Source organism: Mizuhopecten yessoensis, unplaced genomic scaffold (assembly GCF_002113885.1).
Source record: "Mizuhopecten yessoensis strain PY_sf001 unplaced genomic scaffold, ASM211388v2 scaffold3799, whole genome shotgun sequence".
Classification (NCBI taxonomy): Eukaryota; Metazoa; Mollusca; class Bivalvia; order Pectinida; family Pectinidae; genus Mizuhopecten; species Mizuhopecten yessoensis.
This window is the reverse complement of record NW_018405225.1, coordinates 485414-511914: the sequence shown is the minus strand read 5'-3', so window position 1 is coordinate 511914 and position 26501 is coordinate 485414. Positions and strand designations below refer to the sequence as shown.

Below are 26501 nucleotides of genomic sequence, written 5' to 3'. Positions count from 1 at the left end.
ACCGATAAGGTACATTTTTAGCAAACATCCTTACAAGTCCAGTGCTAAGCAAACGGTTCCTGACTGCGTGTGATACTATATTGTTGTACTTATACGACAAAACAGGAATGTCATATGAAATTGTTAACAGTGTTACTACCTTAAAAAACAAAACGCAAAATCAATATAAAAATGTAAACAATTTTATTATTATTTGCATATTATATAGGATATTATTCTTAATGTCAATGATAATAAGATAAGATCAGTTGGCCTGTTTCGCTCACAGGTTTCATTCAAAATCTGAAATCTCTTCTCTAAAAAACATTTACATATGTTCTTCATTATTTTGAACTTTGACCTAGGGGAATGACTGTTTTCATCATAACTTTAAATTTGTTAAACATTCCCTTTCATTCATCCTCGACATTTATAATGTCAATGATGATATTTCCTCACCCACGACAATCAATATCTCAACTTTGCATTTTGAATATTTGATAAATCGCCGGAAATCGGTTTTGAATTGATTCCAATATGATATCAAAGTACACATACCCGGATGTAGGTGAACGGTGGACGACACGCCATGACATAAACCGTATTTAACCGACCTATTTTACCTGACTTCAGGGTTTTAGAATTACATCATATTGATAAATATATATATACTTTGATTATGTAACAACCTTTAGGTAAAGTTCTATTATATTTACATTTAAACTTTTAATGTATAAAATCTCTATAAAAAATACGTTTGACACATATTCGTACATTTTGTGTTTATAAATGTATTATGTCCATGGGGCGCTTTTCTAAGCTTTTCAAAAAGAAACAAATAAAAGTTCATACTTCTAAATTAATAACAGAAGCCTGTATGGTTACGAACATTTACTTAGTATACAGGTGTTTGGGAAAACTAAGTAAGGAGGAATCTATGTAAATGATAGACATATAAATCAAAGGCGTGTTCGATAACAGCATTTTTCTGATCTTTATCCATTCATATTCATTACGAATTACGATATCAGAGTTACCATGATTATTTTTGATTTTTTTTAATGTTCCCCTAAAAACATAGAAACGTTCCACAGAAGTTAAAAGTGGCACTTCCGTTATCAAAGGAGCAGTTTTATATTATCTGAATTAAAATTTAATCTAGTCTTTTACATAAAACATGAACATTGTACACACAATTATAAAATGGAATACCTATTCCATCATTGCTAAGATCTCTGAAATAAGGCACAAAGACATCATACATTTTAACACTGTACACATTAATATATCACAAACATCTTATTGATTCATACATATATTGCAACACTGATTAGATAATCATATGATAAAGGTCCCATCGTGAGTAGAGCACTATAGACATTAGACAGTCAACATCATATGTACATAATTGTATATCACAAATGTATATTCATGAAATTGTTATCAATACACATGTTGCAGGATACACAGTGGTTAGCTCCAATAATGTTCCTCTCCAAGGCCATTTCCTTATAAAAAATATCTTCCATCAAAAAGGAACGTATTAACGGAATAATACCATTTTATGAAAAAGAATACTTCAAAAGATGAATTGATCTCCTCTTAATAGAGGAATAACATGCAATGTTTATAGTGATGTGACGTTTATGTATCTGTGTTACTTATAAGGAAGACACCATATATAAACAATTTAACAATAAAAACAACAACATGTCTTTGATTTGAAAAACTGACAGCTGTACATACATGTACATTGCTATCTGACGCAAAGTAATTGATTTTTGTATTTAACCATATACCCACACGACGTTTATGTATCTGTGTTACTTATAAGGAAGACACTATATATAAACAATTTAACAATAAAAACAACAACATGTCTTTGATTTGAAAAACTGACAGCTGTACATACATGTACATTGCTATCTGACGCAAAGTAATTGATTTTTGTATTTAACCATATACCCACACGTAATCAATTACGTCATAATAGTTAATGAAATCGCTTAGGAATATTGAAAGCATAATTTAAAATACAAAATTTTGTAAGTATTTGTAAACGTTCATTAGTCCCTTCACCTATGTATACATATGCTGTTACCATAATGACATAGAGTAGTATACCTTTAATGGGAATGAAAAATTGGTGACATCAGTCTGAATGCAAATTTCATATAAATTTGATTGCTAAAAAGTGAAAATATGTAAAAAGTATCAACGAAAACATCACAGTAATAAAGTTCAACAATATCAAAATATTTAAACAATGAAATGAAATCGTTTAATGACTGCTAAAATTTAAAAAAAAATCAAGAGATAAACCACTGGTGATTTATTTGTTTAATTTAAGATGCAAAATGAGAACATTCCTAACCCTCACATTTTATTCAATGGTTATGGTGTGTAAGCACCATCAAGGGAAATACATAGTGTATACAACATTTATGAGTACACTGTAATATAATTATATAGATATGGTGAACAGTAAAACACACTCATTCATCATTCCTATTTCAAACTAAGTAAACTTCATTCATTGCTTTCCAATTAACAGCAGTGTCGATTTTTTTTGATTTGATATGTATAAAAAATACATTGCCCACTTTCATCTTGTCTCCAACTTAGAACAACGAAAATCCTCTGCACGTGTTCTCCATTTTCACTGTTATTTTATAAGAAATAACACTACCAGAGCAATAAAGAATTGCAGCTTGGTTTTAATTAAACAATTAACAAAATATTTTACTCTAGAAAAAAACCCATTTTTCTCCAATTAATAAATACACAGGTTTTTACAATGAAACCAATAAAACAGATGTACGTTTATTTTATTCTAAAGGGTTTTGCTTTTACCGTGGTCAACGTAAACACGAAGCCAACACTGTTCACATGCAGTCATTGTAATATCTAATAACTTATCTATCCTATATCACAGAGACCACTAGCTTTTACCAGTGTTCTCAGCCTATTGAGATCTGTATGGTTAATTAAAAAAAAAGATCACACATGTTGTTGGAGTATTATACAACATACATATTTTGTTTAGACTAACTTCAGAAATTCATCAGATCACCATTTGATAAATAATTCCCCTTATAATCGAGATAGAAAAATACTCTATATATATATTCATTTCAAAATAACAAATACGCAATCGATACAAGACATTTATGAAATGGTGATTGTCAGTGGTGAATAGGAAATTATGATAGCAGATTTTGATTAACATGGATATAAAACTAGTTTCCTATTTTGAATGCATGACGTTGATACGTTTGATTATTTTGTCAATTTGCATGGATTCTTAGAACTCTAAACTAGGCATATTGCACGGTTTATATTGGCACATACCGATAGAGGAAACCATGCAGATGTCTTGCAATTATTTACATTGGAGATACAATTATTTACCTGTCAGATACAGTTATTTATGGAAGATACAATTATTTACCTAGGAGATACAATTTCCACACAGGTATAAACTATTTTATACAATAAGCACAATTTAGCTGGTTTTAAACTATTTCGATTAATGAACACAAATTATGAACAAAGGCCCACTTCCTCAATGTTAATGAGGACGTGTCGTAATGCATTTGTCTTGTAAAGGTTTTACAAATACTGCATTTCATTCGACATTAAAGGGGTCGATCAGTGTAACCATGTTGTCATGGTTACCTGTACAACTAACGTTTTTTTGAGAAAATATCCAAAGTACTGTCTTAAATCAGATGATGTATTTCCTTCTTCGCATTGAACGCATTTAGTTGCTTTTCACTATTTGATATTCATCATCCAATTTGGTCCCTTGATTTCCTCATAATGTCATGTTCACGAGGATTTCTTTTTATAACTACACGATGTAATATCGGAGGGATTGGATGGTTCCTATTTTGTACCTCAAATGTGAGTCCTTCACATCATCAATTAAAAGACAGTTTCTTCAGTGTTTCCTTCCGTCTTTCATATATTGTTTTGTAGTAGTTTATTAAGCGAAGATATTACTTCTGAAAAAGAGAAAAAGAGGCGCTAGATATAGATCAAATATTTTCTACCAATTATTTTAGAAGATTCTTAAGTGATTAGTTTGAAGCGTAAACATCGCATTAAGGTGACCTGATATACCCACTTTGGTCATTAAACTATTAAAACAAGTGAATAAATGAAAAGTGATGTTAATCATTAAAAGTGTGACTTCATTAATTATGTATAGCTTAAAGCGTTGTTACAGATTTGGCCTCAACGAGTTGATACGCAAGTTGGTAAGATGTTTATCTTAGATACATACTTGCGCCCTTTTAAAAAAATATAAAAACTGAGCTTGGAATCTCACAGTGAGACAATCCCTCTGCATAAGGTATATATAAGTTCAGTTAGGTAACGAATATAGTATTTTTATTAAGATTTTGTATGGTAACAGCAATTCCAAAACAGTAGTGAGCGCAAAAAGAAATTATTATTTCAAGAAACTTACATCAAACACTGGATTTGCCCTTGGTGTTGTAGCTGGCCTTTTGATCTTGTACTGAAATATATAATAATGATTATTTGTGAGGTATCTTTTTATCAAAATGATAGTGCTAATATTCTAAAGGAGGACAAAGTTGGATACAGTTTGCATGCTGTTATGAGCTTCAGTGAATTAGTTACATAATATAAAAGAAATAAAGAATAAAAAGTTTCTGTTTGTTTCTATAAATTACCCTCACTTTAAACTCTCTCTTTTCTTTCATGCAAGAGCATTCTATCTAAAATCCACTTCAATTACCAACAGTATGTCTTTATTGAATAATTGTGAAACAAACATACCCCTTAGAATGGCAACTCATTGAAAGATGGTAGTGTAGCAGAGTGTTTTTTGTTTTTTGTTTTTTTAAAAAAGTTTTACTATATATAGGTTAGACGTATTTAGCCACTTTACTTCAATCATTCCATGGCATTGACCTTGACGTTACAATCTTGATTTACCTGCTCTTTAGGGTCGACATAATTGTACATGAAATCCCAAGAGAAGTTCGACATGGCACCATTGTCATACACTGAAATAAATACAGAAACAAACATAATATTTTTTAACTGCTCTAGCACGGAGGAAAGATGTGACAGATTCTAAAATATAGCCCAAGGTTAAGTTTTATCAACTTTCAGATTAGGAACTTCAATGATGTTTAAATCCAAAAGGTGTACAGGTTTACGATGCACAAGGAAAGCACGTAGTGTAACGAGGTATATGTAAGAAGACAGACAATATGTATAGTGTACAGTTTTCATGCAGCATTTTGTTTACCGGTTACCACATTTCCGGGAACATCATTTTCCTGCCTTTTGTTTATGTAATTAGCTGGAGAAAAACATTCTTATATCATGGTTTTCTAACATCACTAGTATAAGTTAGTTTATTAATGAATACAAGTTTTATTTCCCTTGGACTCCTGTTCGTCTATGAATTTAACTGCTTTCAGTTGGAACTAATGGATTCATACACACAACATAATGATTACAGAGAAATAGGACTGAAGTGTTTCATAAATTCCATGAAGGCTAATGCAACACAAATTAATTCACAGTTCTAAACAGGGTCGTTATATAATAGCAGTATTATACTAATTTACAATATAATATAATTTATTACTTTACAATTCTGCCCACTTACTGTAATAGTCTTTGCCATTAGTGTCGAATTGTTCCCCACGTCGACGCCTTCTTCTACTGTCGTCGGTGTCATCCGACTCGACGGATTCTCCATCGCCCCAACCCGCTGGTGAGTAGTAAGCAGGACGGCCCCAGCTACCGAACTTCGGAATCACTCCACTGCCCATGAACCCGGCTTCCTCTCGTGTCCTGCGGAAAGTATTATTTAGATATAAATGTATAGATTTTTTACAATATTAAAGTAGGGGTTGATACACATTAAAAAATAAACGTCTAATTAAAATTTTGACCGTGAACTATTAAATTACAACTGATATCACAGATATCTATGATCGACACTTACGTTTGTAGCTGATCATTTCTGTAGAAATTATTACTTAAACACATTTGCAAATAAGTAGATCAATTATTTGTTTTCACTAATCGTTTATTCGTTATGTCTGTCATATTGTTTCAGCGTTTCATAGGTTCCTCCTTCCGCAAATACTTTCGTTGCAACTGACTTCGAGTTCCGAGCTGTTTTCCCTGTGAATTGACACCTTGATATAATTGTTTTTACTGTTCTTTACGAAGTTTCTGGGTGATAGAGTATTAAAAATTAAAATATTTTACAATTTATATATCATACCTGTCAAGCTCCGGCTGTGCTTTTCCTCTGTACTTCTTACAGTAGATACACATGATCACGATCACCACAACAGCTAGGAAAAACAGCGGAATTCCAACTCCTAAACCCACGATCAAATTGAAGCCTCCTGCAACCAAATGAAATTGAAGAAATTGATATCTGAAGAAAATATTACATTTAATTTGGTAGCAAAAACTGTTTTGTGTTTTCATAATGTTGCCTTAAAAGTAAGGTAACACTTAAAAAACTTCTATAAACTTAATAAAAATACATAAAAGTCACGTTATGTTTCAGTCAGTATGTTATCCAATACGATAAAATATAAGAAACATTTATTGTGATACTTTCTCCTTAATATGTTTGAGATCAACGAATGAATTAAAATTAGGCTGGTATCGGTGGTGGCGGAAAGTAGGCATTGAGGGTACAACGAACTAATACTTTGCAATTGTCTATATTGTAACAACATTATGAAATATATATTTACAGCAACATGCTTGTACGGAACAGTCATTTTATGTTCCCTGTGTTTTGCATACTAATTATAAATTTTCATCATGGAAACCCTTTGGTAATGTTATCCCATAAACTGCATCCTTTTATGTCATTTTAAACACAAATCGTGTTATTTCTTACCGGTATTTTCTGTTGACCTGAAACAAGAGAAAATCGAACAATCAAAAGTAATAAGGTAATCAAAATTGCTAAATAAAATGCACAAAATGTATACGAGTATAAAAATCACATTTTGATATTAAACTTGAATTTAAATCAACTGATAAAGTTGGATAAAAATCTGTATCATTTCATCAAATCAGAGCCTGATGTATAGTACAAATTGTCATTGTGCTGTTAAAATAAAACCTGTTTTTGTTGACAGTGTATGGTCGAACTATTATCATTTGAAACAGATACCTTGTTTGTCTTTTTCAATTATTCTTGCGTTTTCGTAATTAGAGACTCTATATCTACTTACACACATTTAGCGCTGCCATCAATTATGAGACACTGGTAATTGTTTTCTGGACAATTTCCGAGAAGTTTTACCACCGCACATTGATCGACATTAGGTCTCAGAGTCTGGGCTGTAACATGATAAAATCCGAATATTAAGATGAACAGGAATAATGTAGTAAAACGAAAACATAATTTTGTATATTAAATTGTTAGTTATGTTATCATTGTTTCCGCATATTCCTTAGATAATTATATAACGTATGACTACTAAACGGAAAAAGTAAATCGGACGTATACAATTCTAAAGTGCGACACAGGATTTTTGTCAAGCTTCTCAAATGAGCAAACCATTCAATTTGATATGTAGACAAATCTAGAACTTTCTTTGAAGATTTCGATTATTAATAAAATATAGATAGGTATTTTGTGTGTTGCAGATACCATGCCAAATATAATGTGCTACGGTAGAAATATAGTGCTTTACCCTTCATGTTGTGCATTATGCTAGGAATCCTTGAAACTATTTTCGCATAGAAGCTGCAAGATTTTGTTGTATAGATATAAACTCGTTCATTGATTCTTGACATGACGTCACGCGTTGAGCACATGCGTTGTCCATGACCAAACACGCAAGGAAGTCGTTATGCATACACCTGCTTTATAACTCAATTTGCATAGCTTACATGTATTATCAGCTGCAAATGAACGGACCTTGTTTTGGCAAAGTCTAAACAAGTTGAATCACTCCAAACAAAATGATACATTGATGAAAGCAGCGTAGGAATTTTAAGACGTTAGCATTATCTGTATGCACACTCCGATCTGACCTGCTGATAGATTGAAAGCCATATATTCGTAAAAGCCGTTGTATTATTTTTATATGCATATGAACATTATCTACAGATCAAATGGTGATTTCAAGCAACATGTGCCTTATAACGCAATGACAGTATTACACTATTGACTAAATACTTGTTGGGGGCATAGTGAATAAGGAACGATGAACTGAAAAAAATATTCTAATTCTATCAGCAATTATGAGTTTGAGGGTTTGGCACTTACTGACTCTTATGCGCAACCATGGAAGGTAGCCCCTTCTCGGGTATAATTATAAACCACGTCATGCGTGGATAATTGATGTAATGAAATTACATCTAACGATTAGTTTTGGAGTGGACCTTATTTTTTTTTCACTGTGTAACCCCTTATTACCTAACCTTTCTGCCCTCTGTGGTGAGGGTAGGGGTCAGCCCCCTCTTGGCCATACAATCTGAGCATCCTCACAGACTGATGAGCTCATGCACCAGTAAAATATCAAAATCTGAAAACGTTGAAAACATTATTGTGTACCGTCGACGGAAGAATTTATCTCGGTTGAATGACTTACGTGATTGTCCACTGGTTGCAATGGTAACTCCCAAGGCAGGAGCCTGAGTGTCGAACAGTGATACATTAGTATTACTGTTGGCAACATCTGATGCCGCCTTGGTCACTCCAGCTAAAGCTGCGCCAGTGTTGTCAGTAGTGACGGTGTGATTTATGACGGTACTGCCTCGACTGAAAGGTGAACATAGGTATAACTAGAACTATTTCTCTCAGTAGAAGAACAAGTAGATAAACCTCCAACAACCAAACCAGAATCTGTGGTCATGCTGAGCGAAACAAATATGTTCAGTACATGTACATATTCAACTGTTCTGTATTTTAGCTATATCTTTCATGAAATCTTATAATAAAAAATGAAAACAATATCACCAGTGGTGCTCAGTGTCACTGAACTAATATGTTTAACTCTCTCGACATAGTTCAACTTACATTATTCCAGTGATTACGACTCTGATGAAACCTGGCACGTTTTGATATACGAGTGTCAACTGAAAATATAACAATAGTGGAAAACACTCATTAGTAGTACAATAAAGGTATTTTTGTTTTGTTTGGAACTGTCATGCACTCACCATTTTGCCTCTAGAAGGAGTGGGGTGGGAGATTAGTGTTACAGTGTCCAATAATTTAGTATTTCAGGTTTTCAAGTTTGAGGTCAAAGTCACCGTTGCTAATTTTATAGAAATAAATAACCACTCCAATGATACCATTCTAGAACCTTATAATAATATAAATAATGAGACTGATTTAAATGGGAGTGGAACAAGTAACAAATTACATTTTTTTCAGTGTATTGATGGAAATGTATGTTTTTAATTATCCAATAAAACATAATTTCAATATTTCAAGATTAAAATCAAAACGGGGATATCCATGTGAAGTAGGTCAATACAGGAAAACATGATATAACAACCGATTTAACACAAGCTCCTGTCATTTTTCGCAGCAATCTTCAGGCATATTTCAAAAGGAAAACGTTAGGACACAACAAGTGTTTAGTGTACATGTCATAACACTAAGACAAAGGCAAGCTTAGTGGCCAAACCAGTACAAACATTAATATGGCCTGTTGAAACCAGGTTTTATTTTTTTGATGAAATTATCTTCTTTCTTTCATCCTAGATTATGAATATAATTGGTACATAAATATACTGTTTAACTCATCTCCGGCAAACTCATTGATATATATCTAACATGTAGTTACGAAACGAGTGCCAGTTTTAGTTTGTTGTTTATGATCTCTCATGCGTGCTCTGAGATCATTGCTAGTTTAACCAATGTAAAATTAACCATAGCACAAAACATGCTATCATATCCATCCGAAACTATTCTAAAATAAAAAAGTCGCTTTGTAATATGCCAAACATAAGTTATATTTTACTTACAGCAGCCGTTGCATTTGCATAGAGGGCAATATATCCCTGATCTCCCGGGTTATTTAGGTCAATAGCGCCGTTTAGGTTGTAATCCAGTGTAAATACCAGGAAAAACTGGATTTGAGTAGGAACTGAAAAAAACAAGTGGGAAATTGTTTAATGTAGATACTTGGTGCGCACTGACGTATTAGAAATGTTCAATAGCAGAATGATTTGTACAACATATGTACTTAACTTCGGTAGCTGATTTAAAATATTGACGTAACATTTAATATTAGGTCAACTGAAATGAACGCGTTTCTCCAATGAGACTACACATTGTCTTGATGTCAATGTATCGCTTATGCATACTTGTTCTAGAAATAACAAAACTTGTTAAGGAATACATTAAAAGGACAGCATGCAATACTTACTCGGAGCACTGGTGGTAGTCGGTTCTGGAAAAACAAATCACGCTTTTTAATCATAAAATACTGCTTATGGTCCTTAACTTTGACGATATTGTATATAGATTCTGGAAATATTTGCCTTGAAAATCGATGCAGATGATCGTTGTATTTTCTCTCTCATAAGATCAGAATGATAAGTAATAGTCCGTCTATATATCAAATAAAATAGGCTGGAACAATATACATTTAAAATATGTTGTAAAGACTTTTTATATCAACTTTGATGCTGGTAATTGCGATTTTCATGTATGAATAAAGATATTTTTCAACAGAGCCATAATTATTTAACAAATGCATTTGAACTAGTTAAAAAGCATACTATTCCGGAGACAAATATCCTTATTGAATAATATAATCATAGAAATAACTACTGAAAAGTTTTTTGATGTGATTTTGTTTGCATTCCACTTCAAAATATTATTCTGAAAAAGATTCCGATGCAACGAGAATATAGAGAACATTCGTTGATAATGCAAAAGAATGATAATTAAAATGGAATTTAAACAGTGTGTGATATCTTTAATCAATCTGATTCGTGTTGAAATATTTCTTTTCTATAAAATGCGATTTGACTTGTTTAATATGATCATTAATTATATTTGTGTTATCAATTAGTTATTTATGAAAACTATCTCGAATACATTTCAAAAGTGTTAGCACTAAGTTAGTTTAATGAACTTGTCATACAGGCTAACACAGAATAATCTGATTTTGTGATACAATGCACAGGAAATCGTAAAGTTGTAACGCCATGATGTTATAACTACCAGAAAAGATAACATCAATGCTGCATGAAACATGCTACGATTCTGTTACAGGTATTTCCTTTCAAAACATGTTTCACATTAAAAACGCGACAGTCATTCGAATTCACGCAAACTCATGCAACAATAGAGTAGGTTATGAAATAATACTGGCAATTAAATTAAGAGACAGCAACTCATGCTGCTGACACTTACCCAAACAAGTTCCCGAGCTAAAGGTTCCGTGTATACACTGGCATTCGAATGTTCCGTTTGTGTCGACGCACCTCTGTAGTGATGAACAATTGTTGACGGAAGCGTCTAAGCACTCATTGATATTGTTGTCACAATTGGTGTCGTTCCACCCGGACTTACACGCGCACGCACCAGTCACAGTATCACAGCTGGCAGTATTATCAGCAACACACGAACATGTCTCTGAACAGTTTGTGCCATATTTAAATTGATCGCAATCTGTTAATTAAAAGAGTGTTTATTTCAAGATGAATTATAACATCTTAAGCCCGTTAAAACATAGAAAGAAACAATTAATATGTATAATGAAGCCAAGAAAAAAACACAAGTAGCAAAGGTTTCTCTGTTAAAAATATAAAATAAATGAAATACAACAAATCAGCATAGTTTCAGATTTGTTAAGAAGAATATTCAAATTTATACCCATGTGAACCTATGCAATCACCAGTGCGTTTGGACCATTTATACTTTCTCTTTTAACAAATCAATGGTAGAGGAATAACAGTTGAATGATTAAACTTTGACACCGGATTTGGATTGTGTTTTAAAACAACTACTACATGTATTACTATAATGTTTTAACACTGTCATAAGTACCCACTAAGGAATGTTTTTCTAAACACAAACTTCTGAAAGTGTGAGCAACATTTGGTTATGTTTAGGCAGGACACAGTATGAGAAGTTATGCGACAATGTCTGATAAGGCAATAATTGAATCTATAATACGTATGAATAAAGTCTCTAGATTCAAAATAACCAGCGAATAACCTTCACAAACATACCGTAGTTATATAATTTGAACCATATGAGGAAATAAATTAAGAAAAAAAGGCTTGACAATAATGACTTGATTTATGTCGAAGCGATGACCCTATCTATGTGACACAACAAAGTCTACATATTAAGTGATCTATATAAGGTACGTAGAATATCGTTCGATCATGAGGCAGGTGCATACCAAATATGATCTTACTGAATGAATATTTTGGAAATATTTAGCCTGGAAACATGCATTTCGGTTTCGGCATAGCCTTAGGAAGGGGTCTGTCTTAATTTATTTTTCAGGTGTTCTAAAATAAAATCGAATTGCTGAATAATTTTGCTCCAAGATTATGTTTCTCACATAATATACATGACTATGAGGAAATCATGACAATACGACTTAACATTAACATGCATCAGCTGTATCCCATTTTCAAATATATATTGAAAGTATATTGGTATTGAGACAAAATAGATATTCAGAAGAACTGAAACAGAAATCAATGAAGGGGTAGGGCTGGTTGTACTTTTTTTTACCTTGGCAATCATATCCATTTACAGTGTAGTAGCCATTGTTACAGGCACAAACGAATAGCCCGTCAGTGTTTTGACAGGTGGACGTAGCTGAAGAACAATTGTGCTGTACTGGAGTGCTAGTGCACTCATTTATGTCAGTCGAGCATATAGTGCCCGTCCATCCAGCGTTACACGTACATGCACCCGTCAAACGATCACACGAAACTGTGTTAGTCTGGTCACATGTACAATCTGATGAGCAGTTTGTGCCGTGTTTGAAAGCAGGACATTCTAAATTAGAAAAAAAAGCATAATGCATATAATTAGAAATAAGCAAGCGAATAGCATCACACATTTAATAAGCCCAAAGAAGACGAATGTTTTTGCATGCATATCACAAATTCGATTAGAGGAGTACAAACGATGTCGTCAGGTTTGTTTGTGTAAAATCCGTAAATAAATATTCCAAAATTAGATCTGCTTAAATATGTATTATGAGTATAATACTTGAACTATTGACTTTTAGGAGCCATTCTTGATTTATGTATGGTACTATATCAAATATATCAAAACGAATATGGATGCCTTCCCAATATGTTCAAAGGTTCGATGCGTGAACAGATTCACAAGCCATGCCTGATGTTTGCGACAAAACTGGTTGGATTGCTATTAAGGACACTATTTGATCTCTACCAAGGAACAAGTTTTTCTTTCTTCAACGAGCGAAATGCGATGCTTTCGGTACTACAATGGACGCTAGTCGACTCGTAAAATACTAATGATCAACCCCTAAAGCACAGTGAACGCTGCTTGTTATACAAAATATGGGAATATATATCATAAAGTGAATTACAAAAAAGGTCTATTCCATTAATGGTATAAAAACAATTAATATTTGCATCATAATTCATCTTCATAACAATATAAATGATGTTTCAAATTATACTATTTTTACCTTGGCAATCATATCCATTTACAGTGTAGTAGCCATTGTTACAGGCACAAACGAATAGCCCGTCAGTGTTTAGACAGGTGGACGTAGCTGAAGAACAATTGTGCTGTACTGGAGTGCTAGTGCACTCATTTATGTCAGTCGAGCATGTAGTGCCCGTCCATCCAGCGTTACACGTACATGCACCCGTCAAACGATCACACGAGACTGTGTAAGTCTGGTCACATGCACAATCTGATGAGCAGTTGGTGCCGTGTTTGAAAGCAGGACATTCTTAATCAGGAAAAGAAATCAAGCAACTAATGATATATATATAACCTAACAAGCAAGAGCAATAGAAAGAAAGCAAGTAACCAATATAACATATTTTATAAGCAGGAAAAAGATGAATGTCATTTCATGCATATCAAAACTTCGATCAGAGGAGTACAAACGATGCCGTCAGATTTGTTTGTGTAAAATCCGTAAATAAATAACCCGAAACTAGATCTTCTAAATTATATATTATGAATACAATACTAGAAATACTGACTTTTAGGAAGCCATTCTTGATTTATGTATGTTACTATTTCAAATATATCGAACGAATATAGATGCCTTCTCCAATATGAACAATGGTTCCATGCGTGAACAGGTCTATTATTTGCGACGAAACCAGTTTGATTGCTATCACGAACACGATTTGACCTGTACCAGTGGGGGTATTTGCTTTTGCATTGTGCAACAGGCCAAAGGCGGTGCTTTCGTACTACTAGGGACACTAGTCGACTCAAAATTACTTATTATCAACCTCTAAAGAAGATTGAATACTGATTGTTAAAGACGATGGACACTATGATTTATATCTTTAAGTGAATTACAAAAACAGATTTATTCCATTCAAGTGATAAAACAATTATTCCATTTAGGTAATAATAATACAAACAAAACACATAATTCGCATCATAATTTCTCTGAACAAATAGTACTTTTTTACCTTGGCAATCATATCCATTAACAGTGTAGTAGCCATTGTTACAGGCACAAACGAATAGCCCGTCAGTGTTTTGACAGGTGGACGTAGCTGAAGAACAATTGTGCTGTACTGGAGTGCTAGTGCACTCATTTATGTCAGTCGAGCATGTAGTGCCCGTCCATCCAGCGTTACACGTACATGCACCCGTCAAACGATCACACGAGACTGTGTTAGTCTGGTCACATGTACAATCTGATGAGCAGTTGGTGCCGTGTTTGAAATCAGGAAAAGAAAGCAACCAACTAATTTTATATATATCTAACCTAACAAGCAAGAAAGCAAGCAACTAATTGGGCATATATCCTACAAGCAAGAACATTGGGCATGACAATTTGAAAAAAAAAACAAGCGACTAGCATCACACATAAGCAAGACAAATATGAATGGCATTGCATGTATATCAAACATTCGATCAGAGGAGCACAAACGTAAAAAAGCAGTTAAGAGAATTAACCAGGGATTTAGTATGTAGTTAGATACTAGCACATTTAAGTTGTTTACCTGTACATGTAGAACCATCGCCACTGTAGCCAGTTTTGCACACACATGAGAAGGACCCATCAATGTTCTCGCAATCAGCCCGCTCTGTACAATTATGAGGGTTGCTGGTACTATTACACTCGTTTATGTCTTCCGTGCAATTAACTCCAGTCCATCCAGGTTTACAGTTACAGGTACCGGTAAATCCGTCACAGTCCACGGAGTTTGTTTGGTTGCAACTACAAGCGATGGTACACTGTTCGCCATAGGTAAATCCAGTGCAAGCTAAACAAAAAGAAAAAAAGATTTAACGTTCTTCAAATAAAACCTTCATACCTGAGGAAGGCGAATATAAAAGGGAGATTTGTAAACAATGGAATAGCAACAAACAAAAACTTTATAAAAGAAATACTTTTTTTTGTTCGTTTTTTTTTGTGTTCTATGATGAGATTACATATTTTATACAATTGACTGATGCGATTATGTTACTTAACCATACCAAAGATTCTTTCTTGAAATATTATACAATTAATGATGTTCTACAGACATATCAAAGTTTACTTATGAGGTTAAATTAATGTAATTTTTTCACTAATGCGACACTAGAACGCGTTTGAATCTTACCGGTACAATATGTCCCATTTCCGCTGTAACCTCTCTTACAGGAACAGTCGAAAGATCCAATGGTATCGGTACAGTCCGCCGTTGATATACAGATACCTGAAGGTCTTTCGCACTCGTTTACGTCTGAATAAAACCAGAAGGAAAAGTCGTGAAATTAACTCTCAGACACAGCCAAAAACAATTAATTGTTTCATACAAAAAACCCAATTTCAACTCATCTTTCATTCCTCCAACATCGTAATATCCTATAAAACGTTATGTGTGAAATAAATATTTTTTTTACAATGATTCAGAAACAGTGAAAGGTTTCCTTATCTACAGAAGAGGGATTAAATTTCGACCTTTAAGCACTTTATAAAAAACAATATTAATTTTGTATGATCAATATAATTTAAAAACCATATTTACTGTGAAAATTCTTGTTTTCCATTTGTTTGGCGAAAGTGGCACGAACGAAGTCGGTCGTATTGCGAAAACAATGTCACGAAAATAATTCATTTATATGATTTAACGTCACCCAATTTAGTCGTACACAATGAAGATGGAATATGTTTCTATTTACTTACTCAGACATGTGCCATTATTTGCTTTGTTATAACCACTATTGCATTCACATGTGTATGATCCATTGTTGTTTGTGCAATTAGCATTTGCACCACATATATTTGGGTTCACGGTGCATTCGTCGATGTCTATTTCACAATCGCTACCCTTCCAGCCATCTTTACAAGTACAGTCTCCATTTGTGCTGTTACACAATACCATGTTGGCAAACACACAAGTACACTGGCCTTGACAGTTTTGACCAAATGTCTGAATACTACAAACTGCAAAAATAACAGTGATGCGTCGTTTTAAACATTTCAGATATATAAATTCTTACTCTAACATACATCGACTTCTAAGAGGTGCGGACATCCTAGTTTATATATGTTTACTTTGATTTGGTTACGTAACGGAACAAGCCAACATGACTTGGGGACATATTTTAAATTAAGGACAGTTAAACAACTAAACAAATAAGCAAATATAATCACTGTAAACGGGAAAATAGTTTCGAATTATAGGACCTATGATGCTTTAAAGGGTGATTACATCCAACCAAAAGAGTAAAGGTATAATTTAAAAAATGGCATAAAGCCTTAAGAATGACAATGGTCATATATAATGTGGAATGAAGCACAAAGGCAATTTTCTAACAAGCTGAGCCAAATTGCAGATGGAATGCTGATATAATGTATACATTTTAGCCGAAACTTTAACACAAATATCAAATATAATGTGTTACGTTTAGCCATAACTATAACACAAATCACACGTAATAGAATGTGTAAGTTGTAGCCATAACTCTAACACAAATCACACGTAATATAATGTGTAAGTTTTAACCATAACACTAACACAAATCACACGTAATATAATGTGTAAGTTGTAGCCATAACCCTAACACAAATCACACGTAATATAATGTGTAATTTTTAACCATAACACTAACACAAATCACAAGTAATATAATGTGTAAGTTGTAGTCATAACACTAACACAAATCACCCGTAATAGAATGTGTAAGTTGTAGCCATAACTCTAGCACAAATCACACGTAATATAATGTGTAAGTTTTAACCATAACACTAACACAAATCACAAGTAATATAATGTGTAAGTTTTAACCATAACACTAACACAAATCACGCGTAATATAATGTGTAAGTTGTAGTCATAACTCTAACACAAATAACACGTAATATAATGTGTAAGTTGTAGCCATAACTCTAACACAAATCACAAATCACAGACATAGAATGAATGCTTTAGTTATTACTCTCAAAAATATCACAGATAATATAATGTGTATGTGTCAGCCATAAATCTAACACAAATCACAAATGTGATGCCTAAAGTCTTCTTAGCTTCTCTAGTATACGTATGTAATTCAAGCATTTAATCAACCAGATCGAATCGATGTTAAATGAACTGTTCCCTTGGCTACATACCAACACAGACCCCTGAAGCGTCTAACACGTAGCCAGCTTGACAATTGCACACGTAACTTCCATTGGTGTCTTTACATTCGGAGAATCTCGGGCAGATTGTTGTGTTATTGCATTCGTTAATGTTGGTGCCACAGTCTGACCCCTCCCAGCCACTTTTGCACGTACACGAACCGTTTGCCTTGTTGCAACTTAGCGTGTTGTCATCTGTTGTAATGCATGGGCACGTTTGTGCACAGTTGTTGCCATATGTTCCCTCAGTACATTCTTAAAAACAGGAACAACTATGTTATTAACAATTGTCGAGAAATTGTTTTGGAAACTTACTACCCACGTCGGGCCTATCTTTTATTCAGTTTTGTTCTTGTATAATCGGTTGTCGATGATCAATTTTATAGACTTGTTTCAATACAAACCCCAAAATCATTCCAACTTATATATCTTATTAGTATGAATTAAAAATCAAACAGTCTCGAAAGTTCATTTAAAGTATATGCAATTTTATAGAAAATAATTTGAAGAATAATTCGGACTGATGTTATAGCACACATCAGAAAGTATAGATACATTATTTTGTTATGGAATTACGTCTTATTTATTCACGCTCAAAAACACTATTTTACACAGGAATAGTTTCATTTTTGTTTTCTTTCAGATGAAATGATAACTGTTAAATATGCGTTCGAATCTGCATAATATTATTACAATACATTTAGAAAAAGGAAGTGGTAATTTATTTTACCTATACACGACACGTCGTCAGTGGCGAGTTTGTACCCTGTTTGACAGGAGCAAGTATACCCAGGTGTGTTGTCATCACAGCTCTGTTCACAAGGTATTAACGTTTCGCATTCATTTACATCTGAAAAAAGCGAAGATAGTTAATCTCAGTTGATAGTTTATACCGGTTTAAATATAACCATAACATCAACTTATAAACAAAATTGATTAAATCATAGTTGTTAATAGAAAATAAAAGTTTCCGGGAAAAAATGGTATTTTCATCACCTTGAATTAGGAAGGCTGCTAAATCAAAAATTAAGATAAGATTGTCTTCCTGTTTACATTCGACTTGAGTTATACTAACACAGGAAATTTAATTTCATTCTCATTGCCTCTCATCCACATATCAATTAACTGGAGATAAATAATTAAGGATTGCTGAGCAATGTAATCCTTATTTGTACCCTCCTTTGTTTTCAATGTTATTTTACCCAGAAACCTTCGTTAAACGGATCATAAGAAGATAATGAAAAACTGTCTTTAAATAACGTATTTTAAGGTATTGGTAATATTCTTTGTTTTCATATAATGTTATTTGAATGTAAATGCCTATGATATCATCATTCATAATTGAATAGATATTTGCGGTAGATATAACTAAGTAGTTTAAAATAAGCAAAGATGAAAAATCAAAGTGATGAATTATAATTTTAAACAAAAGTCGAACTTACTTGTACAGTTGAAGGAATCTTTTAGTTCGTAGCCAGCGTCACATGAGCAAACATCCACCGCATTAACCACGGCACAATTTTGAGTACAATTCGCATTTGCAGAACAATTAACTCTCGCTGTAAATGATAATTGCATTATTCATGAGATATTAATTTTGTGCGCAGGCAACTATTGCATTGGTTCTCTCTCTACCAGATCAAAACCTCGCTTATGTTTTATATCAAAATTTCAAAAGATCAATTTTATCATGTCTCGATCGTAATTAAAATATTACATTGGTTTTAATGCTATTACTGGATTTTCCGAAACAAAATCTTATGAATAACTATGTACATGTATACCCACTGCTGTTACTGCCATTCTTGCGATACATTTTACGCTAATAATTACCTCGCTGCCATATTTTTTCAGTTGTCATGTGGAATTATATTAGATGATGGAAAACTAACAAAAAATCGACAATGAATAAAATGATGTAAAGTTTAAAGAAGCAAGAAATACAAATCTTACTTAATTCAGATATAACAATCTGTTGTTATCATATGTATGTTGTCAATACATTTACAGAACCATCAATTTGAGCAATGTTTCAAGAACACATAAAACGTTTCAATAATTGCCACGATCTCGATCAACGATCAGCAATATGTAAACAATGGTAACCTCACCAGAGCACGTCTGTCTGTTCTCAGGGTCAAGGATGTAGCCAGACTCACAGCTACATATATAACTCCCTACAGTATTCAGACAGCCTTGATCACACTGTGACCTCTCGGTGGCACATTCATTGATATCTGCAGATACATCAGGGTAACAGATATTGATAAGACATGATATGACGAATACATTTCATTGCTTATTCATTTCTACGATAACGATTCAGTGACTTTCATTTAGTAAAATTTCTGTCTTTCCTAACTGCGGACTTCTATAACATACTTTCAGGTAATAAAATGTTTAGGACAAACTTATTCCCATGTTATGTAACGCCAGGGGCAACTAATTCATATGTGATATGCATTGTGCCTCTAAGGAAAAACTTACTCCCATGTGATATAATGCTACAGAAAATCTAACTCCCATGTGATAAACTGCTAACGACAAACCAACTCCCATGTGATAAACTGCTAAGGACAAACTAACTCCCATGTAATATACTGTAAAGGACAAAATTAACTCCCATGTGATATACTGCTAAGGACAAAGTGATATACCGCTAAGGACAAAGTGATATACTGCTAACGACAAACTAACTGCCATGTGATATACTGCTATGGACAAACTAACTCCCATGTGATATACTGCTATGGACAAACTAACTCCCATGTGATATACTACTAACGACAAAGTGATATACTGCTAACGATAAACTAACCCCCATGTGATATACTGCTACCGACAAACTAACTCCCATGTGATATATTGCTATGGACAAACTAACTCCCATGTGATATACTGCTATGGACAAACTAACTCCCATGTGATATACTGCTAACTCCCATGTGGTATACTGCTATCGACAAACTAATTCCCATGTGATATACTGCTAACGACAAAATAATATACTGCTAACGACAAACTAACTTCCATGTGATATACTGCTATAGACAAACCAACTCCCATGTGATATACTGCTATGGACAAACTAACTCCCATGTGATATACTGTGGAGGACAAACTTACACATAGAAGAATAAACTATGGAAGATAAATACTCCATTGAGGACAATAGAAAAACGATAATAAAATTTGACTTATCAAACAAATTGTCGTTTCATTTTGATAAGGTGCAAAAACTCTTTTATGAGTCTTTTGATGTGGACAGAAAATCTACATCAAACATGGATTTGTTATGTACCTTTACATCCTCTGCCATCAGATTCGAGTAAGAAGCCGGGATTACAGCTACACGTGTAACTTCCGACAGTATTGTTACATAGCTGAGAACAGCCATCAGTTTTGGTGTCACACTCCTGGATGTCTAAAAAGATAAACAAAACAGTTATACATGAAATGCAGTACATGATGAAAACTATTAAGATAAAAAACTGTACTATGTTCTGGTTCATCATTTGGCATTTATATCCATGTTATACTTGCCGATTCAATGTCATAAAATTAAAGTAATATCTACACATGCAGGTTCCTTAGTATCAAGAAATCAAAACTGATTTGTAACGTAATACATTATCTTCGAATGATGAATAGATTACTGATGTAATATAAGCGCATTACGTTTGGAAATCTTTTGAATAAGTTTATCTTAATTTGTAAAGATTATGAAATATATTTCAACCCTTATCGTCGTCGTTAAAAGTACTTAAAGAAGAATGCAAAAAATACATCAACAATACACAATTACCAAATTAATTTCAAATTCAAACATAAACTAAGTAAATTTTGACTACCGTATTATTACCTTCACACGTTCCTGTAGTGTTGGCAAACCCGGTCTTGCACCGACAGGTGAAGGAACCTGGCGAGTTGATACAGTCCACATTGGTGCCGACACAGGGTGTTCCCAATTCACATTCATTGGCGTCGCTGCTACATGAGTCACCACTCCATCCGCTCTTACATAAGCATCCCCTTTCTTTGTCACATCTCTCTGCGCCTATGCCACAGGAACAATTATTAAGGCAGCCTGGTCCCCAATGGAACTCGTCGCACACTGCAAATGAAAAGACGATACAATGACGATATATATGAGTGCAATTCAATTAATGGACATTCACGTAAATCGATACAAATAACATGTTCATTTGTGTTAATAAACTCTCCCATGTACATTTAGTAACATCTTAAATTAAGTAGCTCCAATAATTATCGTTTATGTTTACATTGAGGATTTTTCAACATTTAATGCAATAAAAGAAACTCGATACGAACGTTTTAAAAAACCAAACTATAAAGCCACATTTGTGTCCCCAGGCAACTCAGCCAGGTGATCTATGTTCAGCTTTATGTTACCAACCAAGGAGGCAACGTAAAATTATATCCGCCAGTTAATAATATTCATAGATTAAATTTATAATAGGATGAACTTTGTCTTGACGTATATGGTAGATATCCTTATACAAATATGTTGTTTTCTAAGTCACTCTGTTCCTCAGCTTTGTGTATAAGCATGTAGACCTGGGACATTATGCATGATCTATCCAGCTGTGGATGCTATTGTTGTTCCTTAGTATTTTTTCAGAGTGTATTGTTTTAATAAAATTGATTTTAGTTAAATTTCATTGACATTGTTTTAGTGTACCAGGTTTACCAGTGGAAAAATCCTAATGATTTTGTTTAAATGTCACATTGTCTGTAGTTCACAATAATTAGATATGATAAGTGTTACCTTTCCAACTTTGATTTAAGATATTCAAGAGAGGAATTGTTAGAATGAGTTACAGATCCACCTGTGTGTACTGCTTACAAATATATACGTCATACGGAGAGTGATTGATATACATACACATACATTCAATAATTAGAAAGTAACAAGAGAATATGGTATTGATCCTGACATACTCGTAAACAAATTCACATAACCATACATGTCACATATTTAATAATATAGCTAGACGCGGAATAAGGTTGCATGTTTATGTCCCTAAGTTATAACATTTAATGCATGATAGATAATTATTTATAAGAATATATAAATAGCTCACGTTTTCGTTCTCAAACGTAACGCTTATTAAATGCAACCAATTTCAATTCTGTTGACCTGTAATTAACTTACCTTTACATGTTCGCTGATCATTTTCCAGTTTATAACCGTCTCTACACGAACAGGTAAAACCTGGTTCAGTGTTGAAGCAGGTGTCTTTGAAAGTACACTTGTTCAATGTGTCATTCTGACACTCGTTAACATCTGAAATATAAAATGAATATGAATACCTGGAGTTTAAAAACACAAACGTTATATGTATGTCTATTTCATAATTACCAAAATGAATTATGAACTGGATTAGGAGGATTGCAAGTGTTAAGTCGGATGAAATGACAAATGTTAAGATAAAGCTGTGGAGACAGAAAGTCACTGAACCTCACAATAGGTTAGTGCGAGCATATGACGACGCGAATGCATATTTAGATGATTTATATCTATATGATATATAGATTTCAGACTTATTAACAACTCGATAATGTTCTCACCACGATCAGTTTATAGAGTCACAACACGAACGTTTCCACACATTAAATATCCATTTGTATAGTATGCCAGTGATGGCGTCACGTAATAAGTCTAGTTTAGATATTTCTGTATCGGAATGTAAGGAAACTTACACTGATGGTAAACTAATACAGAAGGTGAAATGAGCTTAATCTATGTTGAGTTATTCTATAACAGGAATGCTAAAGGAAACGACACTGATTCGTTTAATTAGATTCCCTCATTTGATTTATCCCTGTATAGAAAAGCTTAGGAAATTATATTAGTGATTCCTGTATAGAAATGTAAATGGAACTTACACCGTTTTTCTATATTTATAATTCATGAATAAAAATGCTCATGGAATTTACACCGTTTGTCAAATGAACTCGCTTGAATATCATACGGGTGCCCTATGGTAAAAAGATTAAATTACATTCCACCACACCGCCCAGTTCATGCTTACCGATACATGTTTGCAGGTCTGATTTCAGCTCATATCCACGGTCACAGTAACACACGGGTAACTGGTCAACCACAAGACAGCCATAGGAACAGTTCACACTGGTTAGGGATTCGCATGGGTCACGTACTGCATCAAACAATAAAATCTTAAATTTGCTTTACGTAAACGCAACAAAGATAATTAAGCATTGAAGTTAAGTGATTCCTGAACAGTAGCTGATATTCGAACAAGAGGTGTATTGTTTTCATGAGGTTGGGAGTGGAAGGAAGCCGGTCACGCTTACTCAGTATTGTAACCAATATTTGTATATCCTTTGAAACCGATTCAATTGTTAACCATTTACCAATCAAAATATACCAAGAGTCATGTTTGATACATTTAATTACGCATAGAGTAAGATTTGTCATTCAGTTGTAAATATAAATCCCACATCGAAACACGTACGTCTCAAGGTGTTTTACACAACATATCTGTACGCCACATTAAACGACAAACGAAAGCACACCAAACAATGTTCGATGGCCCCAAGGTTCACCATTGCCGCTATGTTGTGTCATTTTATCAATTTTTGGGGTATGTAAACAATTATTTACAGTCTTTACTCAGTTTAACTGCTGTGTGTTTAGTTTGAAAATACTGTTATTTCAACTCTTAGCACCACAGTTCTTGATTTGTTTTGTGCTTGTTATTGAGAGTTTCAGATCCGTTGGAATACATTTTGTTATTTATTAACAAGAATCAATCTTTGGGACAATAATTCTCGTTTACGAAAGACAGCATACTGCGTTTAGCGTCTCAACTATCCTTATATTCTTTCGAAGCACAGACATAAGGTATCCACGTTTTATGTCTCTCCTTTAAACTATTAAGAAATACCCCAGTCTGAGATTGACTCCATTAATTAAATAACCCAACGCAAAACCCGACAAACAATAAAATGTATGTGAGAAAATATTTGGCATAAAGTGTTGTTTTTTTCTCTCTTTTTTTTTTTTACTTTTCACACATGTTCTTCGGTCGTCTGCCAGTACAAATCCGTCTAAACATAGGCAGGTGTAACTGCCTTCCGTGTTCTTACACTCTTGGTCACAGTTATCACTATCTGCTTCACATTCGTTTATATCTGAAAAAAATCATCATTGTAGGTGATATGTTAATGCATGCAATTGTATATCTTTGCTTAATTTTGATACATGTATGGGCATGTTAATAGAATGAAACCCTACATCAAATTGCATAGTGTCATATAAGAACTTCATAACTACTATAATATGTAATTTTACCTCTCCCTAAATTGTAATAAACATCAGTGAGGTGTTGAACAGGTTTGCTTTAAGCAGTTTATTGGTTAAATAATAATGAAACAATACCGTCATCATTCTCTTCATGTAAAGTTGAACTGTGACGTAATAATTCTTAGGTTATTTTGTCACTGTTTTGTATAAATATTCCTTCCTAGTATGATGATAACAATGGTGAAATCAAGCCCTTCACTTGTAACTGATCGCGTTGATCGCGCTTTCGTTGATGAATTTTCTAATTTCATTTCAGAAAGTAAAAAGGTACTTTGCCAAATCTTGTTTCTTTATACGAAATGCCATGCTTTAAAATGCATGGTTTGAATCAGCTACATATTTTATATAAACACATTATGTTTGATATTAATAAACTTACCTGTACAAGTGAATGATGAATCTTGATTGTATCCTGCTTTGCAACTGCAAATATATCCACCCTCTGTTTCCATACAGGTTGAAGTCGTGTCGGTACAGTTATTCAATGCTGCATCAGCGCACTCCTTAATATCTAGAAGCGTGGAGAAAATGAGTGAATAACAATCAATAAATATTAAGTTGAATTAGTTATGAGACGATAAAAGGACTTCGCCGAAAAATGGTTTTAAACTTTAGGTGAAAAAATATCATTATTTTTGACACAGATACTTACCAACGCACACGTCGAGGACAAGTTCGAATCCGGAACGACAGTAACATTGATGGGAACCTATGAGGTTCCTACACAACTTTCCAGCCCCACAAATGTCTGGAGTTCTTTGACATTCGTTGATGTCGGTATCACATGAAGAACCCTCATAGCCACTGCGACATAAACAGCCCAAGGCCGCGTCACAAGTCGAAGAACCCATAGCGTGACAGCTGCACTGATTGCTACAGTCAGGACCCCAGGTAAGCGAAGTGCAAGCTGGCAATATGAAGAACCAGAAACAAGTTTGATCACATTTTCTTTTTTCTTATTCTTCATAGTGAATATGTATATATAATATTTTGAAATATGTTTTAACGCTGATATATATCACAGTTCCTAGTTCATGTACTGAACGTAAAAACATACATAACATTACTCATCACTTTGGTGTCAAGTGGTTGTCCGTCGCTATTGTTATTGGTCCAGATAAAATACGTGCAACTATCACGTGGTATTAGACTAAAGATAAGTTGTTATATGTTTTAATGTTATGAAGTCATAGATTCCTACAATGTCTCAAAAAAGATTTTTTTTAGATTATTCCGCGTTAGGAGTTGAAAATGAGCTATACCGATGTGTTTCTTAATGCTTTTAGTCACCTATCATTACTCTTTCGGGATAAAATATTATGTAGACTAAGATTCAGATGTATTAATATTCCTTCCATAACACAGACAGAATG

At 33.6% G+C, this 26501-nt stretch overlaps 1 protein-coding gene across 1 annotated transcript in view; it reads right to left on the bottom strand.

The window, feature by feature from the left end:
* Positions 1–166: 166 nt before the first annotated feature.
* LOC110448026 (mucin-4-like) overlaps positions 167–26501 on the bottom strand; it is a gene marked incomplete at its 5' end in the record, with an annotated part of 93474 nt that continues 67139 nt past the window's right edge. The window contains 27 exons of the mRNA XM_021494057.1: positions 167–3986; positions 4454–4504; positions 4948–5018; positions 5633–5820; positions 6260–6386; positions 6896–6912; positions 7236–7344; positions 8604–8773; positions 9032–9090; positions 9988–10109; positions 10392–10415; positions 11387–11644; positions 12725–12994; positions 15172–15435; positions 15775–15897; positions 16341–16601; positions 17769–18032; positions 18508–18627; positions 19220–19336; positions 19889–20014; positions 21079–21201; positions 21640–21891; positions 22954–23085; positions 23834–23959; positions 24831–24956; positions 25508–25639; positions 25781–26035. Of these exons, the coding sequence (XP_021349732.1) occupies positions 3981–3986; positions 4454–4504; positions 4948–5018; positions 5633–5820; positions 6260–6386; positions 6896–6912; positions 7236–7344; positions 8604–8773; positions 9032–9090; positions 9988–10109; positions 10392–10415; positions 11387–11644; positions 12725–12994; positions 15172–15435; positions 15775–15897; positions 16341–16601; positions 17769–18032; positions 18508–18627; positions 19220–19336; positions 19889–20014; positions 21079–21201; positions 21640–21891; positions 22954–23085; positions 23834–23959; positions 24831–24956; positions 25508–25639; positions 25781–26035 (3893 nt within the window). The remainder of the gene's footprint in view (positions 3987–4453; positions 4505–4947; positions 5019–5632; positions 5821–6259; positions 6387–6895; positions 6913–7235; positions 7345–8603; positions 8774–9031; positions 9091–9987; positions 10110–10391; positions 10416–11386; positions 11645–12724; positions 12995–15171; positions 15436–15774; positions 15898–16340; positions 16602–17768; positions 18033–18507; positions 18628–19219; positions 19337–19888; positions 20015–21078; positions 21202–21639; positions 21892–22953; positions 23086–23833; positions 23960–24830; positions 24957–25507; positions 25640–25780; positions 26036–26501) is intronic.